Source organism: Struthio camelus, chromosome 1, assembly GCF_040807025.1.
Source record: "Struthio camelus isolate bStrCam1 chromosome 1, bStrCam1.hap1, whole genome shotgun sequence".
In the NCBI taxonomy this organism is placed as follows: domain Eukaryota; kingdom Metazoa; phylum Chordata; class Aves; order Struthioniformes; family Struthionidae; genus Struthio; species Struthio camelus.
Genome location: NC_090942.1, coordinates 52,468,361 through 52,486,742, shown reverse-complemented (window position 1 = coordinate 52,486,742; position 18,382 = coordinate 52,468,361). Strand labels below are relative to the sequence as shown.

Below are 18,382 nucleotides of genomic sequence, written 5' to 3'. Positions count from 1 at the left end.
TTTTTTCTTTTTTTAAGTCGTGGTTTTGTAGGCCTTGCAACACAACCACACGTGCCTGAGTATTGCAAGAACAGTAGCGTAGATGATCAGAGGAAAAAATCTACACAGTATCTGCTGCAGTTTCCATTAAGTCATTGTGTTTTCCTCACAGAAGAGAGACTCTCTCTGAGAAGTTTAAGAGAGTGGGTAGTGTTTTCATTTTGTTTCCAGTATGCCTGAGTTGCAGGCTACCAGCACTAAGTATTCATTTGGGGGGAAAAAAGACTGGTAACCATTATGTATTGTGCATTATGTACAGGTGTCAGTGTAGAAATTATATTTAAAAACAGATTATGATCCTGAAAAAGCTGTCCTCTCCCCATTCTTCCCCTCGGGTTGTGAGGTTGTGCTTGTGTTTTAAAGCAACACATTTGGGCAAGGGGAGGGACTGGGGGTTGTGTAAAGTAGATTATGTTGGTGTTCCCTCCCCCACCCCTGCCCCGACTGGGTCAGGTTTTGGCCTTTGCATCAGTAAGGACTGACATTCAAATATTACCTATATTATGTTTTGTGGGGCACAATGAACACCAAATCACAGCTTAAGTCAGTTTAGAACGGAGGATAAGTCACCTGGTTCTCTGAAGTAAGTAATAGGGAGGCTGAAGAGATGGTAATTTTTAAAAGTTCTTCTTTATACATTTTCTTGTACCTAAAATATTCTTATCTCCAGTCTGTACAGTAACCTCACCAGTAGTTGTGTTCCTTTGCTTTCTGGACTCCAAAACAGTGGATCCTTTAGAGCCGTAAAGCGTCATAAGTTTTTTAATGGCCACAGTTTGAGGGCTGCCGTTAGAGCTTAAGGCTGCTTTAGCTTTCTTCTTTTTACATACCATTCAACTTCATGCGCCTGGAAATGCTTCTTCAAGGCAGTAGGACTAGTTGCGAAGCAGCGCTCTCTTTGCCTGAAGGACGAGGGCCGTGCGAGGAGAGAAGGTAAAGAGTGAGCTCCGGGGTGTAATCAACCCCATCAGCGTTTCATGAGGCCTCTGAGCGGTGGTCCGTGATTTGAGTATACGTATAAAGAGACTCTGTTTAAAATACTGGCTGTCAAATAAGCACTATGGAAGAGCAATAGGAGCATTACAGCAGATTTCCCTGCTACTAGAGTTAATAGCTAGGAGTAGGAGAAAGCTATTTTGCCACAGGATATGCAGGTTAATGATGGCATCTGCTGTGTTCAGGTTACACTGAAAAACTCAGCCCAGCGGTTTTTTTTCTTCTGCCATCTTGGGATTTGGCAAACTTCTGCTTTGCTTTATGTTCTTGAGGAATGGGAGAAAGAAAATCAGGATATTGCCCAACTGTTGGATCTGGGATTTTGGACCTGGGAGGTCCTCTTTCTGCCATCTCTATCTTGTCCCAGCAGTTCCTAGGAGTTGCCGCTACAGTGTGGGGAACCAGCTGCTTCCTTTCAGGCAATAGGGAACTCCTTCCTTTGAGGTCATTCATTTTGATGTGCTACCTGCATTTTCTGAAGAATGCACTAAATAATAGGATGGGGTTTTTTGTTTGTTTTCATGAAGTGTTTTTTTAAATAAGCTGAAGCCCATTGGGGTAGAGGGGAGGTATTTCTTCCTTCAGACAATTCTAACTCAATCTGAACTGAATTTCAGTTGCCTATTGCATTAACAGCGCTTTCCAAAAAGAAAAAAGGCCAATTCTGTAATGGAAAAAACTGTTTTAATGAAGGGGTTGCTACTAGCTCTCGTTACAATTAATTAGTTCCTCAACTCTCCCTGAAACCACACAGGCAGTTTTAAAATTGCCAGTGATTTAAAAACTGTGAAATGCAGAAGCTGAAAATGAGTAAAGAAATAGCAAGCTGCCAAAACTGAGGGATCCTTTTGTTTTCTTTTAATTAATCTTCCAAATGGTGATCAAAGCTGCCATTCTCTGTTCTTCAGTCAGTACGTCAACAACACTTTTTTTGTTTAAAGGCTGTGGGTCCAGTTTAAGAATTTTGTACGAAATACGGACACTGAATTTTCCACTTAGGCAGAGAAGTTGATGCTGGGCTGCAAAGAGCAAGCTAACAGATTTTATTCTCTGTACTTAAGCAGGTATGAGGAGTGAAAGAAAAGACAGGAGAGTCAACTGCCAGAAGTTCAAGCTTCAGTGGCATCTCTCCAAGAATTTCTGTCCGTACCCAGAGGCAATAGTGAATAGCCTGTGTACGCCTGTCATTTCGGGGGGGTGGGAGTGCATATTAGCATTTCCGTCCTACCAGAAACTCGATTGCTGGATTTGATTCATTTTTTTTAATGTATTTTAAAATAATATTTTTTGCTCAGCTGTTGTTTCAGATGCATGAACAGTTCATGCATATACACCGTTGAAATACATTATGAATACTGAAAGCTTGCCAAGTTGACCACCAAGATCTCAAGTCCTTAAAAGTCTGATGATGCAGGTCTTTGAGAGCCTAAGCCGAAGTAATGGCTGGCTTCCTGGGATTGCACTGCTGCCTCTTCAGCCCGTGGCTTTCTGTCCTCTCGGTCGTTCCCGCTCCAAGCGTGTCTGACCTTACACTGAACCTGCTCAGAGCACAAAGCTGGCAGGAAGCTACGCGCTCCGTGTGAGATAGTTTCCCAATGATTTAGCATGCTGAAATAGTTCAAAGCTGCTGCAAAGACAGGAGTAGAAACACATGGCCAAGACTAGGGGGAACAGCCTGGGCATGTAGCTGCCAGCATTTAGATTAGTTTAGGATGCCCAGAAATCAAAGCTTGAGATGATAGATAAGAGAGAGAGTAACATCAACAGCATCCCTACTCCTGTCAGGTTGTTACTGAGTAAATCTGGGGTCTACCAGCTGTCCTACCTCTTCTGCTGAAGAAAAGTGCAAAAACTGGTGGTTCCAGAGATGCTCTTTTAATTTCAGGGTAGGACGCGTGTAGGTGGATTGTTCAGTTTGATATTGAGCGTGACTTTACTTAGATTAAACTACCTTCGCTGAACAGCAAGTCCTTTGTTTTAGGTATTACGTTCTGTTGTTGTGAGTCTGGATATATTTTCCATGTAGCTCTGTGATGGTGACTGGCCACTTGAAGAGAATATTTGGTATTTCGTTTTCTGACATGTTTGAGTTTAAGGCCAAACTAAAAGTACAAAAATAGTGAGAATGTGCAGTCTCACAAAATTGTGTTTGGTTTCAAGTTTGCTGAAAGGTGAAGTCATTTTGTTCCCTTTGGTCTTAGAAATGATACATATTGTTGAAAAATTTGCTGATGAATACTACTTGCACAGAGTCTGATTTAAGGAAAATGGCATTTATGTACTTTCAGATTGGTTTTCTAAAGGTCCTGTAGTAAAGAATTTGAAATTTTTAAAAAGTATTTTTTAATAGTTTCGTTCTATTAATGAAATGATTCTGTTTATAAGACTGAAAAAATGGGAGATGAAGAAACTTTAAAACTTTCAGTAGTCAAAGAAAGACGGGGGGGTGATACATTTTGAATTGTGGAGATCTCCTGTTATTCTAATTTAATTATTATATGAAAAGAAATGTATTTACCAGCCTCTGATTTCTCAATTTTCTGTATTTCCGACAGTTAGAAGTATTCAGGTAAATTCAGTATATTTATCCTCAGTGTAATTAATTATAATATCTCATTCCTCTTGTTCTGCTAACATAATGAATTTGTAAAACATTGAATTTTCTGAACCTGCTATTGAAGCAATTTGATAAGCATTATATAATGTATTCTTAAAAAACAAACATTTCCGTAAGATTACTTATTTTTCATTCATATAAATATTTCAGTTTTAAATAGTAACACTTTAGTAATAATAACGCTACAGATATTAAAACAATAAAAACATGATAAGAAAATTCTGAAGTTTGCTTGATGCTTCTCTTTTTAATGTTATTTACTTCAGGATCTGAACAAGCGTTTGTCACTGCCTGCTGACATCAGGATACCTGATGGCTATCTTGAAAAGTTGCAGATTAACAGCCCCCCGTTTGATCAACCAATGAGTCGACGCTCTCGTAGAGCATCGCTAGTAAGTCTGATATATCTGCCTTGCCAAACCAACCTCTTCTGTCTTAGGTTTCTATTTAATGCAGATGTCCCTATAGCATAGGTAAGGTTCATCTTCATTTGCACCTTGGGCTTTTATGTCCTGAAAGATTGAGCACTTTCAATGTGTACTGAGCATCTACCAAAATCCATTGGAGAATGTCACCCTTTCTTTCCTTTCTCTTCTGCAAACTTTGCCCTGTCATTTCGCAATGAGGGGTCTTGGTCCCTTGAAAGCAGTGGCAAAACTGAGCTCCAAAAGGGTATACTTAGATCCATAAGCTCTTTAGAGCAGGGATGATCTGTCTGGGAAAAGGTCAGTCTGCATAGTCTTAGATCAAGGCTGCAGCTCCTGTGTGCTATAGTAGGAAATCCCTAAATCAGCATAATCTGAAGGGCACTCTTCTTCCTTTTTCTGTTGGTGTTTTATAACAAGTTTTCTTTCTAACAGTTAGTTTGCTATTGGAATGATAATTTTTGTGTGTGTGTTTGGTTTTTTTAAGTGTATATGAATTCCTAAAGATATTAATTAATTCATATATACCACTTGAAGTTATTGGGTTTCTTTTAAAGGAAAGTCTTGCCTTGTAGACTGGGGGAGGCAGATTCTTATGTTTCTAATTACAGTATAAATACAGAAGTGTCCTGGATTTCTAATTAGAATTGAACATTCCTGAAATTGTCTAAGAAATGCTGTGGTCTTATTTTCACAAAAAACATCAAATTCCAATCAAAACTGATCTATCGTCTTTCCTACTGTTAATCCAGATTTTAAAGAATCTCTAGACCATTACTGACTTTCTGAGCAAAGTCATTGGTGAGAATTCATTGCGTTGTTTAGAAAAACTGGGTAGTTTTATAAAGTCCACTTAGTTTTTTGGTTTATTGATTTAATGGCTTATTTGCTGAAAAATAAATATGAATGCGTGTATGCAGAATTAATTTAGTTAACTGTGAAATATCCTTGTTTTACTCTTCCTGAATTGATAATGTATATTAAAAATAAAATCAATGGTTATGAGTTTTATCATGTATTTTTCCCCTGAACAAGCAACAGTTACAGACTAAAGCTCTGATTTGTGTGTTGCCTTTTACATGAACAATAATAAATAAAGATTGGATCAAAGTACTGTAAGTAGTAGTAACGATGTAGCGAGTTCAAATATTTGTTTCGGAGTTTTGCAGATCATTAACCACTTACTTGAGTTACTGATTTAGCACTGAACTGAAGAATATATTTCCCAAAACTTCTCTTTTTTGGAATCTGGCGTGTTGAAATAACCTTTTGAATATACCCTTTTCAGTGTTGGACTCTAATATAGTTTGGGAGGATGGAAAGAGTTTCCTGTGTGTTTAAATTCCCTTGCTTAGTTAACACTGAGCTCTAAAGTGAGTGCAGTTGAAGTTCTCTCCTCTTTATATTCCAGAAGAAAGAAAGAAAAACAGTGCCCTCTAATGAATATGATCAGTGTGTGGAATCAACTTCCTGTCACAAGATTGTTTTGTTTTGCCTTTTAAAAATGCTTTCAGGGCTTAAAAGTCCAAATAAAGCCTGCCAGCAGTGCTGTGGCATGCAGGCATGCATTGGCTGCATTACTCTTTCATTATTTCAAACTAACCTTTAAAAAAATAAAATCCAACTCATTATTGTTGGATTGTGATTGAAAGGTTGCTAGCAGACTAGTAATTACGATATATGAATGTTGTGCTCTTTTTCAAAGGCATGTCTCTTTTCAAGGCTTAGTAGAAATTAAAGCAAAAAAAGCAGTAAAAAGTGCTGGGTGAGGACTTGTTATATTTTAGATATGGTGTATTTCCTTGAAATATAACAAAAAAAAATAGCTTTTTCAGTAATTGCATATTTGGGTATGCAAGTACAATACTGCATGTGCAGCAGAACGTGTGCATCTCTTATGCATCGACCCTTAGAAATAAGAGACCGTTAATAAGATATATTAACATTTCCATGTAAGTCAAGATGGCCAGATGCGTATTGCAGGAAAAAAAAACCAAAATTTTTCAGAAATGACTTTGAAAGAAAAATGAAACCTTACTTGGTTTGAAGAATCTAAAAACTAGTTTTTCTTTTGAGTAGTGGTCAACTGAAATGTGATAGAGTGATGCCAAAGTGCATGTCTACGCTCTATAAGTAAGAAATACTATATGATTTTATAGTCTAAAGAAGATTTTAAGTTTATTACTCTTGATGAACAGCATTAAGCGTTCTAAGAAATGAAACTTTTAACAGTTATACTCCAGACTATCTGGCAAAAACAAGACCCATGGTTGCGAGTTCTTGTTCTGTTGCTCCTCTGAACTCGCAAACACATCTTTTTGTTTTTATTACCATCTAAATTCACTTTAAGATGCATCTGTTTAAGTACTTCAAAATACACTTTGAAAACATGGTTGGTTTTTTTTTTTTTTTTTTTTTTTACTCACACTCTAACCATATCATTGATATACTTAAAACCTCACCAGAGTTAAAAGGTTGTCAGAATACTAACTTTGCGAGTATCTTGGGATAAACAGCCTGGTTTCACCAAGCTCTTAAAGATGATGCCAAAGTATCCTTATGCAGTTCTAAAACATGTCAATCCTAATCCTAATTTAATAAAACAGAATTACTTAATACTATATTAACAAAAATTGTTTGCCATTTTCTGATTCAGTCAAGAGTGTTTACATATCAAGTGTTATGCACAATGAAATTATATGCCATACTTTTAATATCCATAGGATTTTAAGAGTAGATCAGCATATTTTGACTTGTGGAAGCAAGTGCTGAAGTCAGTCGGGTGTGAAAGTATTTTTCCTTAGAAAGAAATATTAAATGGAGAACTATGTTTGGAAGTGGAAGGAAGAAGGATCAGTGATCCTAAGGAGAAAATTTGGCTTTTTTATCTTCCTGTGTATCTAGTTGTCAATAAAGCAAAACCCCGTGATGCCTATGGATTTTGGCAGTGTACAGACTATAAGCACTTTGTAAATCTGTTTCAAAATTGGCATATACTTCCAGCGTTGTTTATATTGTAAGAGCAATATAAAGGCTTAATGTAATTGAGAATGTTCTTAAATGAAAATAGTTGTAAGAGGTAACTGTGTTAAATGTATGAGTAGCAGTGGATTTGAATAAGAAAAGAACTAATGATCTTACAGACACCTTCAGAAGAAGGTGTTTGTTGAAGATATAGGCAGACAATGCCACCTGACTTGCATGGCAGAGGGAAAATCAGCAATTGAAAAAAGAAGTACCCAAATATGTGGAGTCTTGCAGGCATGGGCCATGAAACTTTAATTGTTGAGAAAAAGCTGAAGTTTGTGGAGGGATTTAAAGATGACACAGGGCAGAATGATGTATAAGGATTTTACTGGCAGAGTTTTAGGCTGAAGAGGCGTTGAGAGGTCAGAATGGAAACCTGGAGCTGAAGTCTTCAAGAAATGTGTTAGAGAAACTTACAGAAAGAAAATAGGTAATGAAAATTGTTTCCAAAGAAACTGCAGCATATGGATCTGCTAAGCAAGAGAAAGAATGGAACAGGTTGAGATGACTTTAAGCTATAGCAACCTCATTAGTATTAATCAAATCAGAAGAGTGGAGAAGATTTAAGTACGAAGAAGGATAAAGTAGAGTTTTGTTCCAAGTGTAATTCAGTACTTAGCCCTCCCAGAAGACACATTGGAGTAACAGATTGAGCATTAGGCTTGGATGCAGGGAGACGTTTATATAATAAGCTAACTTATTTTTAAAACAGTGAAATGTTGCAGTGTTTGCTCTAGTCTTATCAGGTGTTTTTCTGAAACAAAGTTTAGCTTGCTGATTAAATGATGTGTAAATTGAGTGTCACTAATTTTAATGATCAATTTGCCATTTCTTTTTATTGCAGTCAGAAATTGGATTTGGAAAAATGGAAACCTATATCAAGTTAGAAAAGCTCGGAGAGGTGTGTATAGCTTTTGTTTGAAATGCTTACTGCTTTGATAGCGAAGTTTATGTAAAATTTTACATAAATGATAACTGAAAATATCTACATGTTTGGAAATGCCTATTGAATTTCTCTTTTCAGTAAACCGAACGTATTTACTATATGTAACAATGTCACAGCCACGCAAATGTTCTGTGCTTATAGAACAAAATAAAAAAGCAGGCAGAACCCCTCTGAGCTGGGGAAGAGGTCTGTTTGCCTTTTCTTCTGGGAGGACAGTAACTGGATTTTCTCCTTCCCAGCTAGCTGCTGATTTTCAGAGAAATCATAGAAATTGGGGGGAGGGGGTAGATTTAGGTTCTATACAATTTGATTGAGATTGACCAGTGGGTTTAGAAATGAAGGAGGAGCACCAGGCTGGGATGCACCAAGCGTTGCAGAAGGAAGCAGGGCTGATCAATGTGTGCGCTATGAATATTGAGTTAGTTCTCCATTTGCACTGTTTTTATTTCCAAATGCATCTTTTTTTAATTTTGCCTCTATTACTTGTTAGATGGCTCAACAGGCACAGTGTAATGTTGTGTATCTTTGGGGAATATTAATCTAATCGCTAGCAAGTCCTAGTTGCAGCTATTTTATCTCACTTGCGTTACTGAGTAAATGTAACAAACAGTATAAGATGTGTACTCTAGCCCAAGGCAGCTTTTGTAACTCAGTATTGCTTCCTCTCTGCAATTGCTGGAATTAGTTAGACAAATTTATTGTTTAGTCAGTATTTCTTCTCTTTTTGTAAAATGTCTTAAAAGAGCTTTGAGTCTTCTATTGTCTAAGTAAAGAAAGTTGAAAAAGATAAGCTTCATGATATTCCTTGTTTGTTCTATCAACAAAAATGCAGGTTTGATTCCCCTCCTCAAATGTTCTTACAGAAAACGTTTAACAAAGATAAGGAGCTATCAAAAAGAATTTTATGTTTTCTGGAAAAATAGCTGCAGCATAGTGTAAAGATGCCTGAGCCAGTTTTAATCAAAATATAGCCTTCCAAGATGGTAAATTATCCCAGCAGTGAACCTCATGAACTTAACTAACGCTACCTGATCAAATGTCTTCAGTAGATGTATTCTCCAAAGCTTTTGAGAATGTAATTTTCAGAGCATCCCCTGTGCCTTCTGTGTTTACAACAAATATTACTTTTTTATTTGTCTCAAAAGAAGAAAATATAAAAACTAATCCTATCCAAAATGAAACCTATTATGAGTTCAGATAAAAGTTTATATTTTCTTTTTAACTGATCCTTCAATGAAGGAACAGCTTCTAAAAGTTTCTTTCTTTTTCCATTGCTCAGGGTACTTATGCAACTGTTTATAAGGGGAGAAGTAAGTTGACAGAGAACCTGGTAGCACTGAAAGAAATTCGGCTGGAACATGAAGAGGGAGCACCATGCACAGCCATAAGAGAAGGTGATAATTTTTGGACTTTCAGATATTTCTGAAATAATAAGAATTTCAGATATTTCTGGCTTTCTCTTTGTGCAAACAAAGTACTCTTGGTGGAAATACATTGGCTGCATGGGGGATTAAAGAAACTGATGTACTTTCTGATGAAGAAAATTGGAATGTAGACAAATTAAGTGTTAAATGTTTCAAATGAATTTACTTTATGGGTGGTGGTTGTGTTCTCAAACACACTATTTGAGATGTGGATGGTTCTATGCTGAATTACGCATATATAGCGAGCGGCTTCCAGGGATTCCGAATACATTTTAGGAATGACTACTTCTGCCTGAAATGTACGGTTTAGGAAATGTTTACAGTTCTCCCGTTACAGGTTTCTCCAGTGTATGTTTGATGGTTAAATACCTTTTGTATACTTGGGTTAACTTAATGCTATATGAATATTGTGTTTTGTAGAATCTCTCTTTAATCTTAAAAATTAAGCAGATACTTTATACATATGAATGTGCTAGTAGTACTGCATTTATTGCTTATCTATTGCACGTTTCCTGATTTTAAGTATAAACTTAAAATTCTCTTTTGCAGTGTCATTATTGAAAGATCTGAAACATGCAAATATTGTTACATTGCATGATATTGTTCACACGGACAAGTCTTTGACTCTTGTTTTTGAATATCTGGTAAGCATTGAAACAACTACTGGGCTTATAAGTTTGATGCGTCTCCTTGGAGAATATTATTTCTAAGTAAAATGGACATATCAGAAGTCTGTGGCATCTTTTTAAAAATGCTGTCATTGTAAATATTTTTCTTCTGCATCTAGAGTGAACTGAAAATTGTAAAAGTGTATTCAGTTGTAATATTACTGTAAATTAGTAAATATTGTTCTGATCATTTCAAAGTTTTATTAGTAGCAATTAATGTGAGCTACCTTTCCTCTTTCTGAGGAAAAGGTCTGCTTGTACCAAAATCATTAACAAAAAACATAATTACGTTATTACCCAATGGTATTTTTCTGTTATGACACAATTTTCACAAATTTTCTAAGTGAAAAAGCATACTTCAAGATAAATCATTTTATGCTGCATCCTTTTCAGGCAAGTGACTGGAATTACATACCTTGCTTTGTTTTCTGATGGCTGATTTCTTTGCCAGTTCTAACAATAAATAGTATGCATATAATTTATTGTCCAAAATTTTTATGAACAATGGTGGTGGTGTTCTGACAGGACAAGGACCTGAAGCAGTACATGGATGACTGTGGTAACATCATGAGCATGCACAATGTGAAGGTGAGTGTTTTTAGTGGTAGTGACTGGTTGCCAGCTTTTTCTATTCTGATTTCAGATTTTTAGAAAACTTATTTATTACAAGTTATATGATTTGGAGCTTTTTTTTTTTTTTTAAATAAGAAACATAAATTCCTTTTCCACCTTTGGGTCTGGCTCAACTCCGTTTGATGTCAGTGGGAATCATTCTGTTTAGTTTTGATAGCTTTTAAGTGTTTGAAACACTTAAAACAGGAGATTATACCACTTCTCATAAGATTTCATTTTCTTTGAAGTTTTATTTTTTTACATAAAAGTTTCCGAAAAATATAAATTCATAAGTGTTGACCCCTTCTGTCCTTCCGTTATTTTTTACCTCACTTATTGAAGTCAATCTTTAGTTAGATTTATCTTCAAATAGAATTTGTGTACGTGCCAAGGAAAATGTGGTCTGAGTCATGACTGAGGGTTTGGATGCCACAGCCCATCACACAAGTAAGGAATTATTAATATGTATTTAAGAATCAGCGATGTTCCTCTTGAGGTTTAATTGTCTGTTACTTTTAGGTATAGCTGTGGCCTGGTGCAGTGACTCGGTTTCAAGTCTGGCCTGGCAAAACTGCCTCCATTTCAAGCATAAGTCGCTCTTAACAAGCAGGTTTTGATTTAGAAGATGAGAATAACTGTTTAGATTTTTTTTTAAAACTGATGGCTTTATAAACAAGATTCCAAACAGGGCAAATACTATCTTGAAATGAGTGAACTTGTCCAAGGAGGCTGGGTTAACAGCATTACCCCGCTATGCTGTGGCCTGTGCTGGACAGGCCATTGAAGCATCTTCATTAAGCTATAGATAATTAATGTAAGGGATGTTGTTAGTTCCAGTAGAGTTGTTGTCCTTCTTTTTGCCTTAATAGCGTGTTGTGTAATCTGTTCTTTGTTGAAGTGCTTATGGGATTCAATCTGGTTATCGATTACTGTTTGGTTAGGTTTCTCTTTCATTCTGTTGTCACATTAGAGAAAATAAGAAAAGATATATACCCTTAACCTACCATGTTGCTTCCTTTGAGTGTGTGTGAAGGGAAATTGTTTGATTTGAGAAAACAAAAAACATGATTAGGCTTCTATCTGTAATTAACTACATAAAAGGTGAAATACAGTGTGCAATTTATGGAACCAGAAAGTGCTTTAAACTTAAACTGTCAAAACAAACAAACCAACAAAAAAACAAAAGCATACTTCTATAGTAAGTGCAGTTAGAGAACAGGAGGAATCTGCTAGTGATAATCCTAGCTAAGCAGAGAAAGTGTATTTTTCCTTATTTTGCCTATGGTTTAAACTATGTCCTAAATGCAGATTGTCATGGTCAGCACCTCTGGCACCAGAGAATCAAACTAGCTGCTTAACTGTGGTGGCTGTATACGCTTGCTTGATGGTAATTGTAGGGACTGGGATCATTATTAATATTAGAGAGACCTCCCCATTCATCCGTTCATTCACATTCTTCAGCTATTGTAGGCTTTTGAGTTTTTAATAAGATGAGGATGGATAATATAATACTTGTGACCTCTGCAGATATGACTGTTTCAAACAAAATTTGAAGTTCTCATGTATTGTCCTGTGCGTTTCCAAAAGGATCCATGCTAACTATGATGAAGATCCAAGATTATCTGCTCTGTCTTTTTGACCAATCCTTGCTGTCCCAGTGTGCGCTAGAGATGGCTCTTGATTTCCACAGCTGTGCTGTTAAAATCACTTGTGAATGACTACCCCTGCAACAGTATGGGTATGAACAGATGGAACAAAATTTGTTGCTTCTCATTCTGCTCTTTAAAAAAAAAAAAAAAGAAGAAGAAAAAAAATCCACAATCCTAATTTCTCTTTTTCTGGGGTAGATAAATCCCATATAAGCAGACTGAGAGCAGATGGATGTAAGATACACCTGCTGGGTATTTGTCTAGTTTAGGAAAAAGAATTTGAGGGTGTCATCTGGCACAAAAATAAGCTCATGTGTTAGAAAATGATCGTATAAAAACATTCCAGCGTTCTCCTCAACAACCCTGTTATGTGGTGAGTTTGTCACGCTGCTAAACTTATTACTGTTTGTAACACTCTACCTTTTTTGTTCAGTAATTCATTGTCCATTTGCTCACCTTTACTGGCTGAGAGCTATTGTGTAGTAGCTGATGCTGTCGATAGCTACTCGGAAGTCCTGTGTTCAAGCGCAGGCCCTCTGTGCATGCAGAAATTGCAAAGTACTATTTATTAAAGCAATGATATAGTAAACTGGCTTGGCTAAACTTTTTTCCACCTCTTTACTATGTGTTTGTCTATATATATGCAGTATTAATATGCATGACTGCAGTTCCTTGGTTGGCTTGCCATCCCAAAGGACTAAAATAAACCTGTGAGTGTCAAGGTGAGGAGATGAACACAAATGCCAGAAACAGTCACGCTATTTTGGTAATCCTCATTTCCCCAGTTCTCTGTGTTTCACGAACTCATGAATCCAAGTGTGTTTTTCCAGTAGCCTGCAAAAACATTATTTACATAGTTTTTGCACAATTGGATAAGGATGCTGAGCTACATTTTAAGAAGGGACTCTGTAGCTGAAAAGACTTTCTAGTCAGAGACCATTACCTAAAAAGACAGCAGTGTGGGGGAAGAACACTGGTAAATACTGATTTGAAAAAGAAACAGCTCTTTGGTTCTCTTCTGTCATGCAGAATGAATTGCTCTTAAAACCATTGTGTTAAAGTATTGTGTAAAAGCAGTGCATTAGCATAAAAGAGTTTTAGATTTCTAAACAATAATGGAGATACTCAGAATGTGTTCATATGAAAAATAAACTTACCTTTTGAGATGGATTTTTGTCTTGCTTACAATACAGAGGTTTAACTCTACAGTGCCCCAGATGGGCTGCTAGAATAACAAGTAGTCTGTGGATTAATATGTTCAGTCTTAACTTCTATAAATGTTCTCTTTTGTAGCTATTTTTATACCAGATTCTTCGTGGCTTGGCGTACTGTCATAGGAGAAAGGTGTTACATCGAGATCTGAAGCCACAAAATCTACTAATTAATGAGAAAGGAGAATTGAAGCTAGCAGACTTTGGTATGGACTGAAATTCTTCTATAACAAATATTTTCTTTACTTATCATTAAGAAAATACTGAAAAAAAGTTTTACTGAACTTTGAAATCCTTTGGAATGGGGAATGTGCCTTTGCAGACCACTGTGAACATCAGGAAAAATAACGTTGAGATGCATATTAATGCATCTTTTTTCTACGTCTTTACCAATTAAAAAGGCCAGGATTCCGAACCTGTATTGTATCTCCTTGGTTATAGTGAGAACTTGTCCTCGTTATTGCTGCTTTTTTTTTTTTTGTTGGGGGGGGGGTGGGGGGGGAATCAGTTACTGGAAGAGTAAAATGTTATTTAGTTAATATTACTAGGCAAGCAGCTTATTGTTAGTGATTTTTAAAGTAGCTATGCTATCTCTGCCAGAACTTAATTTGAATTGTTGTTTGGAGCATGAGCTGACATAGGTAGAGGTGAATGAAGAAATTGTGTTTGTAGGACATCTTGAAAGTCCCTATTAGCTAGGCTGTTGGAGGCAGTAAATGTATTGGCCTCAAGCTGAAGGACCTATAGGTTTGTAGGGCTATTATTTAGGGAGGTTTAAAGCTTTTGGTTAATTCCTTTTCATTTGTGAATCTCATTTAGTTAAGAGTGTGGTTTTGTTTGTTTATTTCAGTTTTCAGCCTAAATTATGCTTCACCTTAAAAGAATCATGAAGAGAGATCTGAAAATGCTGGTCAACTTTTCCACTCTGGCTTCATTTAGTTCATCCTAGTGATGCTCTGCTCGGTTTTGTATGTTTGCACTTTAAGCGCTCCTGTTTCATACATCATCTAGTAATAGCTGTCCTGCCATTCAGTCTGATCAGGGATGGAATCTATTACCTGATTTTTTTGTGCTCTTTCCTTTACTATTTTAATTACCCTTTCTCCACTATGTATTGCCATAGGTTTTCACTCCTAAAGGACTTTTTTTCCCCAAGATGAATTATGCCATATTTTCTGAATGTTATGATAACTCAAACTGATTCTTTGTACCCTCTCTTCTAGTAGCTGCTGAGCTGTAGCTGTAGCAGTAGCTTTCAGTCTATTGGGCATGGTCCCAACCCAAGTCTCCCTCAGTTTTAGTCTTCTGTAGAAGTTAGTATTTTTAGTCTATTTATGATTTCAGTCTTGGACACACGGAAATATTCCACAAACCATTGTGTTGGTTCCTGTGTTTCTTTTTTTATGAATTAGTGGAAACAATCATAATGGATTCTGGAATTCATCTGGAGAAGACAAAAGAGAAATGGCTATCTGCGGAAAGGAAAGATGAGAGCATCGTATCTGTAGTGAATTTGTGCGTGCTCCATGAAAGTCAGCCTTTTACAGGATGTTAGTAATCAGTCATATGCATATAGGTCTCTTGACTTGAGGTTTGAAAGTAATTTTTACAGCTTCCATTGAAACTAGCACTTGGTCAGATCCTTAAATTGGAGCCTAGGAAGCACTGTGTCTTTATCATGCTTAATTTTCCAAAACATCACTCCAAAGCAAGGTAACCAGAATGGAGGCAAGAAGAGGTCTATCCACATGCTGAATTGTCAGATGTTACTCCATCCTCTATCACTGATAAACTAAGCTCCTTTGGGATTTCCAGGGAGCATTTGCAGTGGAGGGGGGGCACACATGGATAATTTTCCTGTTACGTTCTGTGTCAGGGAAGTCCTTTGAAAGTTGTGCTACCACTGGTTTTTTCACTCTTATGTGGATAAAAATTGCTCCAAAGATTGCATCTAACATGATAGAGCTAATTTTTATTCAAGAGGTTACGGACAAAATGACAGTGTTACTGTGGAAGACCGTTGTCGGTCCAACGCTGCTTTGTTCCGTTTCCACCATTTCATTATTCATCTATTGCCTTCTGCCTCTTGCAGCATAATTTTGAAATGGAAATAGTGTGTAAGGGATGTCACAGATTGTGGGGGAAGATGTCCTGTTGATCTAGAGCTTCATTGTTCTGAAGTAATCCTATAAACTTCATCAAGTTTTGATCTGTTTACCTGCCTTCTATGCTTACAAACACTGAGCATGAGCTAGCTGTAAGGATTGAAAGGCAAATCATAGGTTGTAGAAATGTAGTTTTCAGGACTCTTTAATGAGTATAATAGGAAGGGTATTTAGCAAGAATATTAAGGTAAATTTGTCTTTTAAAAGTTCTTTGTCAATGCCGTGCAAAAAGAGATGTATGTAACACAGTGTTTTGGACCTTCTTCCTCATTTAAAGAAAATGGAATCACAAACAGATAGAGATGCACAGTATTTGGAAGAATTATGCCCAGAAACAGCACATTATCTTTTATTTCCTTTTTATGAAGGGTTGGCTAGGGCGAAGTCTGTTCCTACAAAGACGTATTCCAATGAAGTTGTCACATTATGGTACAGACCACCTGATGTTCTCCTGGGATCTTCAGAGTATTCAACTCAAATTGACATGTGGTTTGTATAGTATTGTTACATGTTAATTTTTATTCTCGTCAATTGAAAAATGTCAGTTCTTCGTTATTATATAGCAGCATTCAAATACTAATCCTTTGAATTTTTGAAGGCTACAAATTGAGTTAGATTTTAGAGACAGGATTGGCACACAGGGAAGATACTGGTACTTCTCTTTAAAAATGCAGAGTATCTCTTTATTGCTTAGAATAGGCATACGTCAGGACCACTGTCGTAGGAAAAGAAATCCATGTTCATGATAATGTGGTATTTTATTATAAACTTCAGTGCAGTTGATAAACTTGACATCTGAAGAAAGAGCATAAAATATAGCTGTGACAGAGGTTTTGTTTAGTCTTTTGTGATTCTTTCACTGCTGCATATCTTCTTTCAAAACAATTTTTTTTAATAGAAGCATGTGGCTAACAACTAATTTAATAATTTGTTTTAATTTAAGACAAATCACAAAAGTCCTGAAGACCTGAAAGTTTTAACTGATGAATTGTCTCTTATCTATCTTTTTCTTCATTTTTATAAAGGGGTGTTGGATGCATATTTTTTGAAATGGCATCGGGAAGGCCTCTCTTTCCTGGTTCGACTGTTGAAGATGAACTGCACTTAATTTTCAGACTTCTGGGTAAATGGATGCTTTTAGCAGTAATGTTACTATCTATACATTTACTTTATTATTCTAAACACTTTTTCCCTGAGAACTGTAGGTCTTTATAAATAAAGAGTGACCTTTTATATTCCATTGTATTCTAGGCGAATGAGTGTACTCTCGATCCCTTCGTGCATAGCTGAATTTGTACAGCGCAGACTCATTGATTTTTTTTTTCTTTCCTGTTTAAATTACAAAATTGAATGTTTATTTATATAAATCTTGCTTCTTTACACTATTTAGGTTCTTCTCTTTTTTTTTTTTTCTTTCTTTTTTTAATGTAGGAACCCCATGTCAAGAAACATGGCCAGGCATTTCTTCCAGTGATGAGTTTAGAAACTACAACTTTCCTAAATATAAACCACAACCCCTAATCAACCATGCACCAAGGTACTTTGTGTTTTATTAATAGAAAATAAGTATCCCTGTGCATATTTGTTAATGTGAGCATGTTTCCAAGTATGGTGTGTTAGTGAATGTTAGAAAACTACTTATCAGTTGCATTACTGTGGGCAGATATTAATGCAAATTATAATCCTGGTACTCTGTGATTACTTTGCGTAATATCACTCAAGACACCACAACTCCATAATGACCTATAGAACTATAAACTCCTATTAGTAATACCTGCATAGTGTTAGGAATTGCTATTTGAATAGCACTTCCCAAATAGTCCAGATCTCTCCTGTTATGTAATAGACTCATTGTTAAAATGGCAAAAATTCCTTGAGCAGTCTCTTGAGAGAATGCTAAAGCCATTATGAGGAATTGGAAGGGTCTGTATCCATACACGGTTACCCTAAATAAACTTGATGGCAAAGCCTAATGCATTACTTTTTGACTCTAAAGAAAACGATTTGACTTTTTGTCCTCCGATAAAGGAGTAGTCTTAGGCTTGAAAGAAGCAAGCTTTTTTGCTAAAATAAAATGATCCTGATCCTCCTCCTACATCACAGTCCAAAGCTCAGGATTCATATTTCACCAGTGTTTCTCTGGCAGTTGGGTTATGAGATATTGGCGTTTGTAGGTATGCATGTTAACATGGACGAAAGTTGTTCAGGTGAAATCATTGTCTTGTTTAAGTTTTATTTTCAAACTTGATATCGTTTTTGCAAGTTTACTTTGGTAAATACAGTTCAAAAACTTTTAATTTTTAAAATGTATTTCTTTTCAGGCTAGACACAGAAGGAATTGAATTGATAGCGAAGTTTCTTCAAGTAAGATGTCTTTTGTGGCTTTGCTTTATAAAAGTCAAGTTTAGAGCCTTAATATATTATTTCTAAAATTTATGACAAACTATAGTATCTGTTAGATCTAGCTCAAAGTAGAATATGCAGCTGAGTCTGTAGTGGAAGACAGGTTTGGAAAGAGTGATTGTTAGCCTACTTGGTCTAGGAATTTGAAAGTTGATGTTTAGTTTCTTCTGCCAGAAAATTCTTTCTTTTCTGAAGAGCAA

At 36.2% G+C, this 18,382-nt stretch overlaps 1 protein-coding gene across 9 annotated transcripts in view; it reads left to right on the top strand.

Annotated features, from left to right (window-relative positions):
- CDK17 (cyclin dependent kinase 17) overlaps positions 1-18,382 on the top strand; it is a 98,408-nt gene that overhangs the window by 74,828 nt on the left and 5,198 nt on the right. For all 9 annotated transcript variants that reach the window (XM_068938223.1, XM_068938175.1, XM_068938230.1 and 6 more), the window contains 10 exons: positions 3,919-4,044; positions 7,949-8,005; positions 9,330-9,444; positions 10,024-10,118; positions 10,668-10,730; positions 13,697-13,820; positions 16,148-16,268; positions 16,805-16,902; positions 17,211-17,316; positions 18,101-18,143. In XM_068938223.1, the coding sequence (XP_068794324.1) occupies positions 3,919-4,044; positions 7,949-8,005; positions 9,330-9,444; positions 10,024-10,118; positions 10,668-10,730; positions 13,697-13,820; positions 16,148-16,268; positions 16,805-16,902; positions 17,211-17,316; positions 18,101-18,143 (948 nt within the window). The remainder of the gene's footprint in view (positions 1-3,918; positions 4,045-7,948; positions 8,006-9,329; positions 9,445-10,023; positions 10,119-10,667; positions 10,731-13,696; positions 13,821-16,147; positions 16,269-16,804; positions 16,903-17,210; positions 17,317-18,100; positions 18,144-18,382) is intronic.